The sequence below is a fragment of the Erpetoichthys calabaricus genome, chromosome 5 (genome assembly GCF_900747795.2).
Source record: "Erpetoichthys calabaricus chromosome 5, fErpCal1.3, whole genome shotgun sequence".
Lineage (NCBI taxonomy): Eukaryota > Metazoa > Chordata > Cladistia > Polypteriformes > Polypteridae > Erpetoichthys > Erpetoichthys calabaricus.
In genome coordinates, this window is record NC_041398.2 from 81,142,769 (window position 1) to 81,164,020 (window position 21,252).

Genomic DNA, 21,252 nt, shown 5'->3' on the forward strand with positions numbered 1-21,252 from the left:
GCCGTCTCAACATGCATTATCTCTTGAGAGTTTTTGCTGAAGTGCCACTACTTGAATGGATTGTTTTCTGCTCGCCACGGACCATCAAAACGATCAGGACGTTCAGAGACATTTATGTACTAATATATAAACAACACCCAGCTGTTAAAAACTGATCAGTTATTCCAAAATATGCTTAATTGAGAATAAAAGACACAAATGCTCCCAAAAGTATTTTTTTGCTTTCTGAGCAGATAAAAGAAGGTAATTACGATTTAAAAAGGAAAGATGGTACATCAAAACACCCTTTTTCAATTACTAAAGGTTATTAAGTGTCACCAATAATTCAATTGCGATTTATTATAGACTAGACAAAGAGCCCTTTCAACAACGCAAGATGAAACAGGCACGAGTGGAATAGTAATAAGTATAAGCACCACAAACCTGATATAGGTGTATTGAATGAATGCGTAATTAGGCCTCGAGCTGTAGTCGAAATCGCCTTTCAGGCCTCTAGAGCTTTAATCAAAGTCGACTTTCTCTTTGAATTTTTGCGGCCGTAAATCTGCCGCCTGCCGCTATGTTGGGGTTGGATGTCGGTCGAAGTCGCCTTTCTCTTTGAATTTTCGCGGCCGTAAATCCGCCACCTGCCACGTGTCGGCCTCGTAAGATTATTCGGGCAGCTGCGCAGAAGGCGACTGCGCATTCGGCTTCGGACAGACGTGAGTGATCGGTCATGTGGGTCAACAGTAAAATAAAATCTAAATTTAAACAACTTTTCCACTTCAAGCTGGATGACAGGTCGACCTGATGGCTTATACTGTTTAGGGCATGTTTTGGACGATCATGATCGGCAATTTGGGAGGTTGTTACAGACTTAGATAATGATGTGTCATTAATAAAACGTGTGTCTTCCACGAGATAACTGAAACTTTTTTACTTTTATCTTTTTTTCTGACAGAATCAACGGGTAGGGCTATTTTGTACCAGGAGCAAGAAAAACATGCAGTTTAAAAAAAAAAAAAACAAACACACTGTTCAAGAAAAAAAATATGGGAAGATTGAAAAGCAGAGATGAATTAATACAAATGACACAAAATCCATCATAAAACATAATTTTTGGTTTTTTAGGAGCCCAAAAGAGAGATCGGTACAAATGTTCCTGACGAAGCATCTAAAGATAGATAGATTACATTACAACAAGAATAATTTTATTGTAGATAAAGTAATTTCAAAGTATTAAGTATAGGGAGTATGATAAAAGGAGAGATGAGTCATTAACTTATCATAGAATTGACAGAACAAAGCAAGAGACCATGTGCTACAAATCTTGCACATCGTGTAAAATAGTTGTAATATTGTAATAACAATAAAGTTTTTTGCAAATAAAAACCTTGCTTGTTGCATTGATCAGTGACCTTTAGCCTTTAACACACAGTACTGCAAGGTTAAGGAAGAGCTTGGTAAATTAAGAGGCACAATGTAAGGTTGGTTTATATTTGGAAAAGTAAGAACTTGGTTAAATGAAACATTGTTAAAGTAGCAGCTTTAAATTGTTTTAAAGTAGATTTACATGTCCCATTCCTACTTACAGGATAGTAGACCCAGCATTCTCCATGGCGGTTGTTATCCTTATACTGGCCCTTAAATATCATGACTCCCTCTGAATCATACTCTTGTGCTGGTCCATTCAGTTCCCCATCCATATATGTGCCATGAAGGACACCTCCATCCTCATAGGTGTAAATTCCTTGGCCTTGTAAAGCATCATCTACATAAAAGCCTTCCAGTGTGCTGCACAGAAAAGAAAAAAATTCATCCAGTGCTCCTAATAGTAAACACTGTACAGTCCAAATGTAACTAAAGAAAACTCTTAATTTAGAGGTTTTATCTTTGTAGTTAAATTCCATCAGGATTCCCATGTTACTGTTCACCTATATTTGGCATCACTACCACCTCAGTGATCATAGAGTATAACAGGGATTGCTGAAAAAGTGATACTATGAAGTATAAGCTAGCTGCATCTTGTTCCGAGGTTTTAACAGTCCTCCTGGGAAAGTTACACTGTAGAAATATCAGTGATTTGACTTACCAGCTATCAGCTAGAGTGCGCAAGGGCTGATGGGAGACAGCGTGTGACGTGAAAGAGGTTTCATTCACACTTCAGTAGGAAATGGTTGGACAAACTGAAACTGAACCATTACAGGTGATTTCTGAATTCCTCCACTCCTACCAAATCACCCCCACCATACCCCCAAGCTTGTCACAGAAGCCAAAAGGTTTACAAAAAACGCATTTATACTATAAGAAAGAAAAATAATGTAAGTGCTACTAATTGAATTTGTCATAATATTAGGTGAACCTACAGTAATCATAAGATCACACTGATTTATATTTTCCCAATTCGTTAGGAGACTTGACTCAGGTGTAAGGTTATGACCTGTTTAAGTGATTTCAGACCACAGAATAGTCCAAATGAAACTAATTTAGCTTAAAATTCATGTCATAATAGGTCTATCTTTACAACATAGTTTTTGAAACATAAAGCAAGGGAAAAAGGCTATCAGATACTCATCTTTGGTGTTTCTTTACATGCGAGTGATTTACATTAAACAAAATAAAGTGCAATACAAATTTATTATTATTATTATTAAAATAAATTAAAAGCTGTCTCCAAGATATTGTGCACCTACATCGATATATCAGTCCAGAAGGGTGGCATTTTAGGGATGCCATACTATCTAGAACACACAGAGTGTTGACGCAGCTCATTAGGGAGGCCAGAAAGAACAGATATAACCTGGCCGTGTTGTGGTTTGACATAGGAAATGCTTATGGCACCATTCCTCACAAGCTGGTACATCTTACATTGACTAAACATCATGTCTCCAGTACAATTCAAGAACAAGGTGGAGAAAAAAAATCCATATTATCATTGCAGGCACAGCCATCCCAACCATCACAGAATAGCCTGTGAAGATCTTGAGTAAAGCTTTTGACAGCTCACTCAGGGACACAGCATTCATCCAGTCAACCCGTATGGAGTTAAATGGCTGGCTGAAAGCCATAAACAAGTCTGGCTTACCAAGGAAGTTTAAAGTCTGGATCTATCAGCATGGCATTCTACCCACAATCCTGTGGCACCTCCTTGTCTCTAAGTACACTCTCAACTGCTGAGACCTTTGAGAGAAATGTAATTGGTCACCTCAGGAGATGGTTGGGCTGCCAAAGAGCCTGAGCAGCATCACATTCTACAGAAATAAAAAATTGCAACTGCCCTTCAAATCCTTGATACCTTGAATTCTTCCTCCAAGTGCCAGAGAAGCTGTACAGTACAGAGACTCAAGTGATCCGATGGTGGCTAATGTAAGGATCCAAGTGAGGACATGCAGAAAGAGGAGGTTAGAGGATGTGGTTTAGGAAGCAGAGGCAAAACTGTGTCATAGAAGTCCAAGCCGGGTAAGGATCCTTTCCAATTCCCCAATCAGATACCACCAGAGAGAAGGAAGGGTGCCGCCTAGTTCAAAGGGAGATAAGAAAAGTAGTGGAGGACATCCTGCAAGGCTGTGGGAATGAAGCAGCAGGGAACTTGGATTAGATGGGAGAATGTGGTGGACTGGAAAGTGACTTGGTCCAAGCTCTGTAAAGCAGAGCCTAACCACATTGGATTTCTCATCCAGGAATAGCAGTCAGAGCATGCCTTCTGTGTTCCAAGCAAGGAACCCTATAACATATACTCAGCAGCTGTACAAGGGCACTTGGAGAGGGAAGGTATTGATGGAGGCATCATCAGATCCTGAAGAACATCGCTGAAGCAATCAGAACAGGACTTGAGTTGGTGAAGCAGTGCCGACCCTCCAAGAAGAACATCGCCTTTGTCAGTGCTCGAGAGCAGCCAAATCCTGCCAAGAGACCATCATCTGCAGGTATCCTGGCATGAGCATGAGACTGACAGTTATTGGTGGACCTAGAATGGCAGCAGAAGTTCCCCAGCCACACTGCAGCCACTACCCTGTGACCAGATATAGTCCTTGTTTCTGTAGCCACCAAGCATGTTATGCAACTGGATCTAACAGTCCTGTGGGAAGATCACTTGGATTAACCCTTCAAAAGGAAACTCTCCAAATATGTGGAACTGGTCAGCATCTGTCAGCAGTCGGGATGAAGAGATAGGTGTCTCCCAGTGGCGGTCAGGCGCAGGGGATTTGCAGCCCATTCTCTGGTCTGAGTCTTTAGTAGTTTGGACATAGAAGGGGAGAGAGACACACACTGGGGTCTGATTAACCCCGGTGGGATCACCTAGAGGAAAGTGAATGATGTTGAAAGACCCAAAACACACGACGATCCCAGAAACACCTCTAATGAAGTATCAAGACTGAGGCATCAGCAGATGTATAGTCACAGCAAACAACATCACTTTAGGTGGAATAAATTAAACAGTTTGCATATACTTTCATTTTAATATTGATGTGCCACATTACTGAAATTCGGCAGTCATGTTAAAAAGTAAAACTGAGTCTACTGTACTAAGGACTCAAATGGTTGTGTATTGATTCCTTACACAACCTGTTGTGCCAAAATTGTGATTGTTACTAACACTGGTTCAGAAGATACAAAGAATAGTCTTTGCAAGTTTGTACAACTCTCCCTCAACCTTCTCCCACCACCTCTCAGACAACAACTAGCACAAATTAAGACTCAAACCAATCCTGGGCAGGAAATCACTCAAACAAAGGGCATAAACACTAAAATAATATAAGTCATAATGATGACCAGTAACACTATACAATAGATTAAAAACAGCAATATTTCAATCACTGTTTCAATCAAAATTATAACTGGTATTATTTAGTTGTTTCTGTGCTCGGATATGCTGGTGCTCCATGCAAGACTGTTTCCTGCCTTAATGCTACTGGAATTCGCACACTGTTGCTGGTATTTTGGCCCATTCCTCCACGCAGATCTCCTCTAGAGCAGTGATATTTTGAGGCTGTCGCTGGTCAACACGGACTTTCAACTCCCTCCAAAGATTTTCTATGGGGTTGAGATCTGGAGACTGGCTTGGCCACTCCAGGACCTTGAAATGCTTCTTACGAAGCCACTCCTTCGTTACCCGGGCGGTGTGTTTGGGATCATTGTCATGCTGAAAGACCCAGCCACGTTTCATCTTCAATGCCCTTGCTGATGGAAGGAGGTTTTCATTCAAAATCTGACGATACATGACCCAATCATTCTTTCCTTTACACGGATCAGTCGTCCTGGTCCCTTTGCAGAAAAACAGCCCCAAAGCATGATGTTTCCACCCCCATGCTTTACAGTAGGTATGGTGTTCTTTGGATGCAACTCAGCATTCTTTCTCCTCCAAACACGACGAGTAGAGTTTTTTTCATCTGACCATATGACATTCTCCCAATCCTCTTCTGGATCATCCAAAATGCTCTCTAGCAAACTTCAGACGGGCCTGCACATGTACTGGCTTAAGCAGGGGGACACGTCTGGCACTGCAGGATTTGAGTCCCTGGCGGCGTAGTGTGTTACTGATGGTAGCCTTTGTTACTTTGGTCCCAGCTCTCTGCAGGTCATTCACTAGGTCACACCGTGTGGTTCTGGGATTTTTGCTCACCGTTCTTGTGATCATTTTGACCCCACGGGGTGAGATCTTGTGTGGAGCCATAGATCGAGGGAGATTATCAGTGGTCTTGTATATCTTCCATTTTCTAATAATTGCTCCCACAGTTGATTTCTTCACACCAAGCTGCTTACCTATTGCAGATTCAGTCTTCCCAGCCTGGTGCAGGTCTACAATTTTGTTTCTGGTGTCGTTTGACAGCTCTTCGGTCTTGGCCATAGTGGAGTTTGGAGTGTGACTGTTTGAGGTTGTGGACAGGTGTCTTTTATATTGATAACGAGTTCAAACAGGTGCCATTAATACAGGTAACGAGTGGAGGACAGAAGAGCCTCTTGCAGAAGAAGTTACAGGTCTGTGAGAGCCAGAAATCTTGCTTGTTTGTAGGTGACCAAATACTTATTTTCCACTATAATTTGCAAATAAATTCTTTAAAAATCAGACAATGTGATTTTCTGGATTTTTTTTTCTTATTTTGTCTCTCATAGTTGAGGTATACCTATGATGAAAATTACAGGCCTCTCTCATCTTTTTAAGTGGGAGAACTTGCACAATTGGTGGCTGACTAAATACTTTTTTGCCCCACTGTAACATCAGTTACCCACTGACTTAAATTAGGTGAGTTAGGATTCTTCCAGTTCAGCAAGATAAGTTTACATGTGAATAGTGAAGTAAAAGCAATTACAGTTTGTTTGTCCTTCTCCACTTTAAGCCCATCTGGGAGTATACCAAAAACAGCTATTAATGAATTAGGAGGGACTGTAACACCAAGGCTGTCTGAAAGGCATTTAAAGATTTTGGTCCAAAATGATGTTAATTTGGTACATACCCAAAACATATGGCCCAGTGAGGCTGGAACCTGATTGCAACGTTCGCAGGTTGGCTCTTACCCTGGAAACATTTTGGACAATTTTAAACGAGACAGATGCACTTGATAGATAATTTTAAGTTGAATAATTGTATGCTTTGTGCATATAGAGCTAGAGTGAATTCTGTGCATTGCTATCTTCCACTCCTTTTCCGAAATGTTGAGTGAGAGATTGTCTTCCCACTGTACTCTGGGATCTTTGAAAGGGAGGGACTAACACATGTTTTTATATACAGTGATCCCTCGCTATATCGCGCTTCGCCTTTCGCGGCTTCACTCTATCGCGGATTTTATATGTAAGCATATTTAAATATATATCGTGGATTTTTTGCTGGTTCGCGGATTTCTGCGGACAATGGGTCTTTTAATTTCTGGTACATGTTTCCTCAGTTGGTTTGCCCAGTTGATTTCATACAAGGGACGCTATTGGCAGATGGCTGAGAAGCTACCCAACTTACTTTTCTCTGTCTCTCTCTTGCGCTGACTTTTTCTGATCCTGACATAGGGGGATTGAGCAGGGGGGCTGTTCGCACACCTAGACGATACGGACGCTCGTCTAAAAATGCTGAAAGATTATCTTCACGTTGGCTACCTTCTGTGCAGCTGCTTCGTGAAGCGACAAGCTGCACGGTGCTTCGCATACTTAAAAGCACGAAGGGCACGTATTGATTTTTTTATCTGTCTCTCTCTCTGCTCCTGACGGAGGGGGTGTGAGCTGCCACCTTCAACAGCTTTGTGCCGCGGTGCTTTGCATACTTAAAAGCAAACAGCCCTATTGATTTGTTTGCTCCTTTGAAGAGGAAGATATGTTTGCATTCTTTTAATTGTGAGACTGAACTGTCATCTCTGTCTTGTCATGGAGCACAGTTTAAACTTTTGAAAAAGAGACAAATGTTTGTTTGCAGTGTTTGAATAATGTTCCTGTCTCTCTACAACCTCCTGTGTTTCTGCGCAAATCTGTGACCCAAGCATGACAATATAAAAATAATCATATAAACATATGGTTTCTACTTCGCGGATTTTCTTATTTCGCGGGTGGCTCTGGAACGCAACCCCCACGATGGAGGAGGGATTACTGTATTACAGAAATGCTGTCCGAGTCCTCAAGATTGATCAATATTTTTTCCAGAATACAGGTAGGTGGGAGGTGAGGAAATTTGGGCAGGTTTTGTTTAGTAAAGTTTCTAATTTGGAGGTAGTGAAAGAAATGTGCTGGAAAGTTAAAGTAGGAATGTAAATGTTTGTAAGATGCAAAGACATTGTCTATGTACAGATCTCTAAGTGATTAATTCCGAATATATTCCAGAAATTAAAAACTGCATACTTTTGAGAGGGTGGAAAAAGGTGGTTATCATGCAGAGGTGCCACAGACAAAAACTTCTCTATCTTTAAGTACTTCCTACATTGGTTTGATATTCTGCGTGAATGAAGCACATTTGGGTTGGTAATATATTGGCGATGACTTGTATTTATTGGAGTACAAGTCAAGGAATATAGTGAAGTACTGCAGGATTTTATTTCTATTGTGGACCAAGCCTGTGTATGTTCATCCATTTGTGTCAATGTTCAGGTTTTTATAGCTTGTATATTTGCCGCCCAGTAAAAAAACTGAAAGTTAGGTACAGCCATGCCACCTTCTGCTTTAGGTCTTTGTAGGGTCGCCCTTTCGGATACGTGGATATTTTGAATTCCAAATAAATGAGGTTATGATTGAATCTAACTTCTTAAAAAATGATTTATTGATGTATATTGGAATGTTTTGAAATAGAAAAAGAATCTTAGGAAGGATATTCATCTTGACAGTGTTAATTCTTCCAGCTAAAGTGAGATGAAGGAAGGACCATCTATGCAAGTCTTACTTAATTTTTTTTATGCAGACAGCAAAATTTTGTTGATAAAGAGCTTTACGTTTACTTGTGATGTTTACCCCTAGGTTTTTAAACTGATCTGTGATGATAAAAGGGAAGGTGTCCAATCTAATATTGTGTGCTTGAGAGTTCACTGGAAAGAGTACATTTTTATTCAAATTAATTCTGAGACCAGGAATCTTTTGAAATTCTGTTAGTGCTATTAGGACTGCAGGAACAGTATTTTGTGGATCTGATATACAAAGTACCATATCATCTGTATGTTGTGAAATTTTCTGTTCATGTCCTTCTCTGATAATCCTCTTTATCTCATAAGCATTTTGACAGTTAGCTGCCAGTAGCTCAATGGCGACTGCAAAAAGCAGTGGTCACAAGGGGCATCCTTGTCTACTACCATGTTCTAGTTTGAAGTAGTCCGAAATAATGTTGTTAATACAAACTGAAGCTTCTGGACTGGTATACAGTAGTTTGATTCATGTACAAATGTTTAGACCAAGTTTCTCCAATGTAGAGTAGTTCCATTCAACCATATCAAATGATTTTCCTGCACCCAACGATGTTAGACTTTGTGGGTGAATGTATAACATTAAACAGGTGTTGAAGATTGGAAGCTAAGTGTCTGCCTTTAATAAATCCAGTTTGGTCTTGTGACATTACCGAAAGAAGCACTTTCTCAATCTTTCTAGCTAGGAGCAACTGGATAAGGAACTAATCAGGGACAGGCTTAAATTAAAGTCTGTAAGCACCATTCTGGAACAGACAAAGCAAAGGTGGTTTGACAATATCATTTGGCTGTCCTAAAAAAAAACACTTCCCCAACTGGCCACAGAGGCAAGGCCTGCTGAAAGAAGGTCTAAGGCAAGAAGGAGGTTCACATGGCAGAAAGTGTGAAAAAAGAAATTATAGAGGTAAAAGAGGTATTAATTGGCCCAAGCCGGGAGAATTGCAGAAAATGTGTCCAGATCTGTTCATCCTTGATAGCAACTGGTAGAAGAGGACCACATTAAATAACTATTTTTGTATTTATGTTGGTTATTTTTATTGAGATTGTGTTTGAGCTTTAACATAATAATAATAATAATGCATTTTATTTATAGGGGCACTTTACATTAGCAGTAAATCTCAATGTGCAACATAAAAAAAAATAAAGTCAAGGCAAGATAAAAACAGAGATAAAACAACAATAATTATAGCATTCTTGTTAATAAGCTTTCCTAAATAGAAAAGTCTTTAGCTGTTTTTTAAAACACCCCTCAATCTGCTGTGTTCTTAGGCTCTCTGGTAGGGCATTCCAGAGCCGTGGAGCAGCGGCTGCAAAGGCTCGGTCTCCCATTGTAAGTTTGGTCACAGGGGGGCAAAGGCGGTAGGTATTTGTAAAACGGAGGTTTCTTGTAGTGGATTGTAATATAAGGAGTTCTTTAAGATATTGTGGAGCATTTCCATGGATACAATGGTGAGTAAACAAACAGAGTTTGTATTCAATACGGAGATGGATAGGGAGCCAATGAAGTGACCGAAGGATTGGTGAGATATGTTCATATTTCCGCACCCTCAGCAGGATTCTTGCAGCACTATTTTGAGTTTGTAGGAGCTTTGAAGGCCAGTCTGGATGAGACAAAGGCATGAACCAGCTTTTCAGCATCACAGAGGGAGAGGAAGGAACGGAGTTTGGCTATGTTTCGGAGATGAAGGAATGCAATTTTACAAAGGTGATGGATATGTATATCAAATGACAGATGGGAGTCTAACTTGACACCCAGATTTGTAACAGAAGGGTAGAGGGTAATGGTACGGTCAGAAAAGGAAATACAATTTACAGAGGAATGAAATTGATGGGGGTGCCAATTAAAAAAGCTTAGGTTTTGGTGCTGTTCAGCTTGAGGAAGTTCTTGGACATCCAGGCCTCAATCTCATCCAAACAAGAGGAAAAAGTTGATGGAGGTGTAAGAGAAGTCGAATCCAGTCTCACATAGAGCTGTGTATCATCGGCATAGCAATGAAATGAAACTCCATGCTTGCGGATGATGTGACCCAGGGGTGGTATATTGTGAGCTGCGGAGCTGATCGCACCCCCAGAGAATACAGACGCCCCTGGGAAAACCCCTAAAAAAACATGACAGACTACCTCCATTCCCTTCTGGCTGGCTCTGTCGCGTAATATGCCTCTCGCGCAGTGCTCCGCCTTCTTAAAAAGCCTGTATGGGCTTCTTTCAGTTTGTTAAATTGATTGCTTGCTTCTCCTTCTCTCTCTCTCTCAGACATTCTCTGCTCCTGGCGGAACTGTCATCTCTGACTTGTCATGGAGCACGTTTAAACTTTTGAAAAGAGACAAATGTTTGTTTGCAGTGCTTTAATTAAAGTTCCTTTTTTTCTACAACCTCCTGTGTCTCTGTGCAAATCTGTGACCCAAGCGTGACAATATAGATATTAAAGAGGGTCGGCCCAAGGACTGATCCTTGTGGGACTCCACAGGTGACAGTCTGGGTATGAGATTTAGCATCCCCCAAGGCCACATACTCAGTCCTGTCTGTAAGATAGGACTCGAACCACTCGAAAGCAATGCCAGAAAGTCCAATTGTATAGTGAAGATGATGAAGGAGAATATTATGATCTACGGTATCAAATGCAGCTGTAAGGTCCAGGAGGATAAGGAGTGATAGAGAGCCATGGTCAGCAGCCATCAGGAGGTCATTGGTGACTCTAATCAGGACTGTCTCTGTGCTGTGAGAAGTTCAGAAACCAGACTGAAATTTTTCAAACAGATTGAATTTTTTGAGGTGGTCCTGAAGCTGAACCAAAACAACCTTTTCCAAAGCCTTAGACAAAAATGGAAGGTTGGAGATCGGACGATAGTTTACTATTACTTCAGGATCCAAAGAGGATTTTTTTAAATGAGGATTAATTTTTGCGGTTTTCAAGGCCAGTGGGACTAAGCCGCTCTGGAGAGTGATTAATGATGTCAGCAATAAGAGGGCTTATATCTGATACATTAGCTTTTACCAGAGGAGTAGGAAAAGGGTCCAATGAACACGTTGAAGGTCGCATCCTCTGATGTTTGTTATCGCAATAAAGTAACTATTTCCATATATATTCCAAGATAATGAATATGATGGAAGATCTTTTTCAACTTCTTAAAAATTTTTAAAACAGTTCGGAATTAATAAAGTTGAAAGTATATTTTAATATAAACAAAAACATTATTATTACTGCAAAAAAATGTCAAAAGGACACCACATATAACCTGAACTGTACAGAGTATGCTAATTTAGAATGAAGGCAAATTGGGGGGAAAAAAAAAATTACTCTAGTAATACACACTGTTTCTTCAGTAAAATTCAATACCTCACCTTCCATCAAAAAAGTAGAATTTCCCTCTACCATTTTTCTCCCCATGAACGAAATGGCCTTCAAATCTATCACTGGAGGAGTATGTAATAGTGCAGCAACCATGTGGCTGTCCATCTTCATCTAGTGGACCTGATTTAAAAAAAAAAACACAATGGTCAAAAGTAATTTTAGTATTTTTACAATTACTTTAATATAGCTACAGTATATTATATATGGTTTAAATATTAAATAATCAAGATAATAACCCTAAGATTATTTTGCACGTTTAAAGTCCATATAATACAAGGTCTAACAGAAAATACGTAGCAATGGTGTTTACACACAAAACAAAGAATCTGTGTTGTGCAACCTAAATTTAAACTTTTAAGAGCTTGAAAATGTGTTATGTAGACATTGTTGCTGGTGAAATTTATGTGCTGAATAGCTATTACCATTACATTTCTGCTATAGGAACAGTTGTGTGATAAATTCTCACACTATACCTCACTTATTTATCTATACTAATAAAAGGCAAAGCTCTCACTGACTCACTCATCGCTAATTCTCTAACTTCCCATGTAGGTAGAAGGCTGAAATTTGGCAGGTTCATTCCTTACAGCTTACTTACAAAAGTTAAGCAGGTTTCATTTCGAAATTCTACGCATAACGGTCATAACAGTCAACAACGTCCGCCATGTTAAACTTTCTTATTTATGGCCCCATCTTCACGAAATTTGGTAGGCGGCTTCCCTGCGCTAACCGAAACCGATGTACGTACTTATTTCGGTGGTATGACACCACTGTCAGCCACCATATTGAACTTTCCAACGGTCTTTGTTACTTATGGGCCCATCTTCAAGAAATTTGGTACGCGGGTTCCCAACGCTAACTGAATCCTACTTACGTACATATACAGGCGTCCATAGCCTGCAGCTCGGTCGTCGTGTGAGGCAGCGTTGGGTCCCCCATCCCCACGCCTCCCACATACTTGGCTGCCTACCTATAGAAGGCCGTCCGTCACTCCGGTCTCATCATTCCCTTCCTTGCTTCGCCATGGTATTCACGTCTCCCTGTTGATAACTGCAGCCTTTTTATTTAATCCACGGCTTCTCCACTGTTTTATTGTTCGTTTATTATGATTATAGTTATTGTGTAGGTATTTTAGACTTAGTTTACATTGTTCAGGTACTACACAGGAACACTATAAGAGTGAAATGCTTAAGCCCTTCACCTATGGTTCTGCATGTGAGTTGATGGCTGCCGCTGAATTGTTCGGTTGTCACTTTCAAGTGTACCGAAATGGCCAAATATTTTACACCTTTGGACAACCGCCAATGCCTCTTAAACATCTTAGATTCACAGGTGACGATTTGAGTAGTGGACACTTTGATGTTTATGAATGTTTAAACTCTCAAAAGCTGGATGCAAAGTTATCAATGAAACCCATTTCAATTCAAACGCCTCAAATTTCCAGTAAGGCTCTGCTTCGCAATGACAATTAATAAGTCTCAGGGACTGACCCTACAAAAGGTTGGCATTGATTTGAGGCAAGATTGCTTTTCACATGGCCAACTATACGTTGCATGCGCAAGAGTAAGCTCAGCGCACAGCTTGGTCATATTACAACCGGAGGGACGAACTGACAACGTGGTATACAAAGAGATCCTTAACAAATAATTATTGGTATATTTTCCCTCAGTTTAAAAAGGTTTACTTTTCTTCTTAATAAAAATTTTAAAGCAGTACTTCACCGCTGCGAAGCGCGGGTATTTTGCTAGTTCAACTATAAACTTAAAAAGCCTGCTTGTTTGGTTAGCACTGCACTCCTGTTATTACAAATGTTCACACTTGAATTGATTATTTGCCATAAGAATTTAGCTTTCTGCTCAAGTCAGTCTCCACATACTGTACCCTACTTCCCACTGACAGGCTCAAAACAGTTTATCATGTGTTAGAGATGAGTAGACTGATCATTCTTTTACTGTAACTAGTTGTGTCTCTCTTTCACTTTCTTAAATTTACTCACTCTCTCTTGTATGTGCTATTTATAATATTAAATTATAAATTGGTTCTGTAATCAGAGATTCCAGTGAAGCACAAAGTGTAAATGTAATTTGCTGCTACTGGAAGAAAAAAGCCATGTAGAGAATTCAAGTGATGAAGTGTGAACACAAGAACACACACAAACTCACTGTTATGCTGTCTAAAGCTAAAGTAAATTAACCAATTTAAAACATTAGATTTTTTTATTTAGTCAAGGACAATATAAATAATGATAAAATAAGGGAAACATGGCTTGGCAGAACACCAAATTAAGACCATTATTATTCCTAAAAAGTAGATTCTGACATTCAGGTATCAAAATAGTATATTATTATATTATCATTATGCTGCTTCCAAGGGCTAAAAACTCAGGTACTGTTTAAAATAAAATTTACAGTAAATGATGTGGATATTAGGCCATGCTTATGCTGTGGCAAGTTAAACAATGTACTGAAACATTGTTTCTCATGCGTTTTCCCAGAAGGCAAAAATCAAGAAGCTCTTTAAGTTTCTTGGGCATGCTCACATGTTTATACTGGTATCTGAGAATTATCAAATAAATTTTGATGGAAGACAGACTCAAATTGATACTGCTGAGCAGTAGGCTAACACAAGTCAAAAGCTCTCTTTTAATAGGCTAGTATAAGTTCAAAAACAACATGCAACAAGAAAATGTATGCAATTGTTATTTCCATGATGTATCAGGGATGTTTATAAAAAAAAATACACGTATTTCTAAACATGACAGGCAGTATGCATCATTGCTGCCTCACAGCACTTAAAAGCAATTTTGATGAACTGTTGAGCACACTGAAAAGGCACTAAGGGTACTTAGAAATGAAAACTGGATTGTCAGTCATTTTTACATAACTTCTTTGGACATGGAACTCAAAATATGTTTCAGAGTCAATTAACCTTTTTATTCCTTTTTTGGACAAAATGGAAGCACTGTTGAAACAAGAAGCTGAAAGAAATTAAACAAAGCTAGGCATTTTTATTGAACAATGCCAGAATGATCCTGTGTTAAATAGGTGCCAATCACTAGTGTCAGCTGCCAGCCTAGTACATCAGCTAGCGTATTATTTTCAAAAGGCCTTAATATTAAAAATTGATATAAGCAAGGATATTTGTGGATTAATATTAATTTTTAAGTGTGTTTAAACAGGGGCAACCTACATTTAGCAAGTATCACAAAAGTTTGTGATATGAAAGCATCATAGATGTGGGCTACGGTAAGCACAACTTGAATGCACTATGAATGCTGTATGTACAGGCAGCATAAACTTTTGTTGTGATATCTTATCTAAAGGTATATTTGTGCAAGGGTTGCATCTCCTATTTTAGCAAAAACAAAGGCCAAAAATGATATTGTATTGAGAGAGCTAAAACCATCCTCCCTTAGCAAAATAAAGTTCAAACATGACAATAAGATTTTAACAATACTTTTTTTTTGACAGAGAAATTAAGAATATTGTATTATTTGCTAATTATCCAAGGAGGACAGTTAAAATACCAATCTAAAATTACAGTGATCCCTCGCTATATCGTGCTTCGTCTTTCGCGGCTTCACTCCATCGCGGATTTTAAATGTAAGCATATGTGAATATATATCGCGGATTTTTCACTGCTTCGCGGATGTCTGCGGTCTACAGTACGTGTGCTTCCTCAGTTGATTTGCCCATTTGAATTCAAACAAGGGACGCATTTGAATTGAAACAAGTGACGCTATTGGCGGATGGCTGAGAAGCTACCCAATCAGAGCACGCGGTTAATTCCTGTGTGCTGCTGATTGGCTCAGCGACGGAGTGCTGCATTAACCAGGAAGTCTAATCTCACTCATTCATTAATGTGCACAAGCGCCAACAGAAGATGCAAATGATTGCAGAAAAGGTAAAAGATTTGGATATGTTGAAGGAAGGAAACAGTTACACCGCTGCAGGACACCATTACAGCATAAATGAGTCCACGATTCTTTTTATTTAAAAAGGAGGAAAAGCATATAAGATCTATGGCCGCAGTGTCTTTTAACCAGGGCGCAAAATGAGTTGCAAGTGGACGTTGTAAGGCAGTAGTCTGGATGGAATCTGCTTTAGGGATTTGGATTGAAGAGTGATGGAAGAAGAACAACGGCGGTGCTAAACAGTCGCCTGAAGAGGCTCCTTTAGAAGAGCTGTAACGCTATCCTTTGTTGTGCAGTAAAATTAAACTCATCGTTATCGGACAAGTTGTCGTGTCATTGTTGGTGAGTAACCATAATTAATTATTTACGTACAGTACTTATTACATGTACATAGTTTAGTGTCACTGTACACACATTTTACTGTATACAATTTTTCTTGCATTGTACGTATTTATTGATGGTGGCCTGTCTGTCGTAATGGCTGTAACATATGTGATATCGGAGACGCTTGATATCTTTAAAATAATATTTAGGTTTTACTGTATGTAAACTGCGTTTACATACATAATATAGATTTCATCGAATCTTACCTAAAATCTAAGAGAATACAAAGGGTTTATGCTGTATAATTGTGCGTGAAATGTTTATAATAGTGTGGGAGAGTTTATAAGGGCTTAAAATATATAAAAATAACCATATAAACATATGGTTTCTACTTCGCGGATTTTCTTATTTCGCGGGTGGCTCTGGAACGCAACCCCCGCGCTGGAGGAGGGATTACTGTATTCTTATTTTCTTGTGCTAACACACAAACACACTTAAAGCCATAAACGGTTTTTTTTTTTTTTTTTTTTTTTTTTGCATCTGTTCAGTTAATTTTTGCTAATGTGTATTCCGGGAGGCAACTGTATCAGATGCCAGAACCACATCAATTGGCTCCTGTCGATGTGGAGGCTCAGTGGCTATACTACAAGCCTCTACTGGATGTCTGTGCTTCTCACCCTCTCTCTAAGAGAAAGTACAGCCACCCTGCACAGAAAGCTCATTTCAACTGTTATACCTGTGATCTCTTTCAGTCATTACCCAAATGTCATGACCATATTAGCGAGGGAAGGGATGCAGATTGACTGGTAAATCATGAGCTTTGCATTTAGGCTTAGCTCCTTCTTCATCACTACAGATCAGTATAGTGACTGCATAACTGTGTTTACTGCACCGATCTGTTTGTTGATCTCAATATCCCGTTTCCAGAGAAACTTGTGAGGCTTTTGCTGTATTTTTTTAATCCAAAAATTAATGACATTAGAAATAATATAGTACATCTCCACAATATTGATCCTCTTAAACCCCGGTATTATAAACAAATTAAATTCTTTCACCAGGATAGATTTACCTGATTTATATAAAATAATTTCTCAACTGAGACCCTCCACCTGTGTACTTGACCCAATACCAACAAGTTTTTTCAAAGAAGTATTGGGCATGCTAATTGATAGTAAACTTGTCATTAGATACGGAGGTCTTCCCAAACTGTCTTAAGACTGCTGTAGTTAAACCCCTGCTGAAGAAAAATAATCTTGACTCCTCTGCTTTGGAAAATTTTAGACCTATTTCTAACCTGCCTTTCTTAAGTAAAATTCTAGAGAAGACAGTCATTATGCAGCTTAATGATCACCTCAATAAACATACTATTCTTGATAAGTTTCAGTCGAGTTTCAGAACAAATCACAGTACAGAAACTGCACTCGTTAAAGTAGTAAATGACTTGCGGGAAAATGCAGACAGAGGCCGTTTATCTGTTCTCATCCTCTTAGATCTGAGTGCCACATTTGATATCATTGATCACAATATTCTTATAAATTGCCTTAGTCAATGGGTGGGCCTCTATGGCAGTGTCTTAAATTGGTTTGAATCCATCCTGGCAGGTAGAAAATTCTTTGTTAGTTGTAGTAATTATACTTGAAAGACCCATGATATTCTATATCAGGGGTAGGCAACGTCGGTCCTGGAGTGCCACAGTATGTGCAGGTTTTTGTTCCAACCCAGTTCCTTAACGAGAACTCAATTATTGCCGATGAAGCACATATTGCTTAAGTGACATTTTAATGCTTCATTTTAGTGGTCTCGCTTGTTAAGGTTCTCCAACCTTAATTGCTTATTTCAATCTTAAACTGCTGCATTCAGTGTTTTAATTGCTCCTTATTAGCAATAAGATGTAAAACAGGGGTAGGCAATGTCGGTCCTGGTGAGCCACAGTGGCTACAGGTTTTCATTCCAACCCAATTGCTTAATTAGAAACCAATCATTGCCAATCTCAGACCTTATTTAATTTTATGGCTTGTTAGTCTGTGCAATGTAAGGCTTTTATATCGTAGATTTTTTTCCTTTCCAAGGATATCATCCAAATGATTTGAAGCCTAAAACATATCATTTTCAGTCTGTCACATTTTTCTATTAAGTGTTTTATTAAATCAAACCGTGCGTGATGAACACACACAGATGTAATTGGAAAAAAGCTAGCTGGAGAACTGCTGGCTGCTTTGTCTTTTACATCTTATTGCTAATAAGGAGCAATTAAAACACTGAATGCAGCAGTTTAAGATTGAAATAAGCAATTAAGGTTGGAGAACCTTAACAAGCGAGACACTAAAATGAAGCATTAAAATGTCACTTAAGCAATATGTGCTTCATCAGCAATAATTGAGTTCTCGTTAAGGAACTGGGTTGGAACAAAAACCTGCACATACTGTGGCTCACCAGGACCGACGTTGCCTACCCCTGTTCTATATGGTGTTCCACAAGGCTCTATCCTGGGTCCGCTGCTCTTTTCAATTTACATGCTTCCGTTAGGTCAGATTATCTTGGGGCATAACGTGAGCTACCACAGCTATGCTAATGACAAACAACTGTATTTATCAATAGCGCCTGACGACCCCAACACTCTTGATTCACTGATACAATGTCTCACTTGTGTTACCGAATGGATAAGTAGTAATTTTCTCAAACTAAACAGAGAGAAAACAGAAATTTTACTGATTGGCAATAATGGATATCATGAGGTTATTAGAAATAAACTTGATGCATTAGGATTAAAAGTCAAGACGGAGGTAAAGAATTTAGGGGTAACTATTGACTCTGACCTGAATTTTAAATCACATATTAATCAGATGACTAGGACAGCATTTTTTCACTTAAGAAATATAGCAAAAGTTAGACCTCTTATAACATTGCAAGATGCTGAAAAATTAGTTCACACTTTTGTTTTCAGTCGGCTAGATTACTGTAACGCACTCCTCTCAGGACTACCAAAAAAAGACATCAATCGATTGCAACTAGTGCAGAATGCAGCTGCTAGAATCTTAACTCGGAAACGAAAATCCGAGCACATCACCCCAGTTTTGATGTCACTACATTGGTTACCTGTGCCATTTAGAATTGACTTTAAAATACTGCTTAAGATTTATAAAGCCTTAAATAATATCGCTCCATTTTATATTTCGGAATGTCTTACACCTTACACTCCAAATCATAACCTTAGATCTTCAAATGAGTGTCTACTTAGAATTTCAACAGCAAAACTTAAAAGAAGTGGTGAGGCAGCCTTCTGCTGTTATGCACCTAAAATCTGGAATAGCTTGCCAAAAGGAATTTGTCAGGCTAATACAGTGGAGCACTTTAAATCACTGCTGAAAACTGATTGCTTTAACATGGTTTTCTCATCGCTTCATCTTAGTTAAATCCTGATGCTCTGTATATTCAATTAATTATCATTATTATTCATGGTGGCTCCAAAATCCGTACTAACCCCTAATTTCTCTTCGGTTCTTTTTCCGGTTGTGATCTGCGCCAACACCACCTAATCAAAGCACCGTGATGTCCCTACATTGATGGATTAAAGGCCAGAAGACCACATGACCATCATCATCAAATTCTTCCATGTGAATCCTGAATACAATGAGGACTGATTGAGGTCATTTATGTTAGGGAGAATGCCTAGAGGGGGCTTGGCACCCCTGCAGATTTTATTTTTTTTCTCCAGCCATCTGGAGTTTTTTTTTTTTTTTCCTGTCCTCCCTGGCCATTGGACCTTACTTTTATTCTATGTTAATTAGTGTTCCCTAATTTTAATTATTTATTTTGTATTTTTCCTCTTTCTTCATCATGTAAAGCACTTTGAACTACATTGTTTGTATGAAAATGTGCTATAAAATAAATGTTATTGTTATTGTTTCCCTTCACTCGTGAACAATACCCCGAAGATACTTAAATTCCTCTAGTTGAGGCAGTAACTCACCTCCCACTGGAAGAAGACAGTCCACTTTTATCCAACTGAGGACCTTGGCCTCAGATTTGGAGGTACTGAGGCTAATACCTGCCACTTCACACTCATTTCCAGGCCGTATCAATGCATGCTGGAGTTCACAGTCAACAATGATGCCAACAGGACCATGTTGTCTGCAAAAAGCAGTGACGCAATTCTAAGGCTACTGAATTAGACACCCTCCCCTCCCTGGCTGCACCTTGATATGGTGTCCATGAAATATATATGAGACGAAGCACAGGCCTAGTGGAATCCCACACCCACTGAATGGTGCTAATGTGTTTCTGAGTATGCAGACAGAGCTCTCACCAATTAGCCCTTATTAGCCCCAGAACACCATACTCTCCCAGCACACATCCAGGGCTATTTACCATTTTGTATGCCATATTTATACCTCTCTGAAAATCTGAGTCCCATGTACTTGTACTGCACTTCTTGAGTATCTACATTTTTCACTACATCTGGTGTAAGTTCCTAGGGAACTGTATTAGGGCCACAAAGAAAGAAAGAAAAATGGTACAGAGTGAAGAAAAAAAAAGGTCCATTTCATGATTAAAGTTGAAATTTACACTTTAATCTCATTGCTTATTTCATAATCATTAAATATGAAATTTCAACTTTAATCCCATAGTTTTTCTTCCCATCAATAAAGCAGGACATTGTAAACTTCATCTTAAAAGTAATGTTTAATTTACTAGAGTTTCGCAAACCACATCATAACTAAAATAGCATGATAAATGCTTTGTGCTCCACGACCCAGTCATTAACCGCTACAGGCTTCTTCTTGTGCTGACAGAAGCGATCACCACACAGAATACATTAAATTCATAAAATCATGATGTTACAGCTGTCTGAACATTTACAATCCTAAGATTTATACTCAATACCATTTGCATGATGAAATTCATTAAAGCATGTATTTTACATTTTACAGATAAATTGTTAAAATCCTTTAAATAATTTACTATTCATAATTAAATGTGGGGGGGGCATGGTGGTGCAGTGCTAATGCTGCTGCCTCACAGTAAGGAGATCACGTCCTGAGAGTTCCCTGCCCGGAGGTTACATACTTTCCTGGTGGGTTTCCTTGCCATGCTCCAGGTTTCCTTCCGAAGACATGCAGGTTAAGGGGTTTGGTGATGCTAAAATGATGCTAGTGAATGTGTGTGCTTGGTATTCACCTTGATCTGGAGCCCCCTGTCCAGAGATTGTTCCTGCCTTGTGACTACCCCAGGTAACCTAAAAGATGCACTAACCTTTTCAATCCCAGGAAGCTAAAGTTAATTTTTGAAGATGAATAATTCAATTCAATATATCAAC

At 39.1% G+C, this 21,252-nt stretch overlaps 1 protein-coding gene across 1 annotated transcript in view; it reads right to left on the bottom strand.

Moving 5' to 3' along the window:
- The window catches only part of setd7 (SET domain containing 7, histone lysine methyltransferase), an 83,565-nt gene that overhangs the window by 46,165 nt on the left and 16,148 nt on the right, over positions 1-21,252 (bottom strand). The window contains exons 2-3 of the mRNA XM_051928539.1: positions 11,689-11,818; positions 1,479-1,773 (exon numbers count right to left, since the gene is read on the bottom strand). Of these exons, the coding sequence (XP_051784499.1) occupies positions 1,479-1,773; positions 11,689-11,818 (425 nt within the window). The remainder of the gene's footprint in view (positions 1-1,478; positions 1,774-11,688; positions 11,819-21,252) is intronic.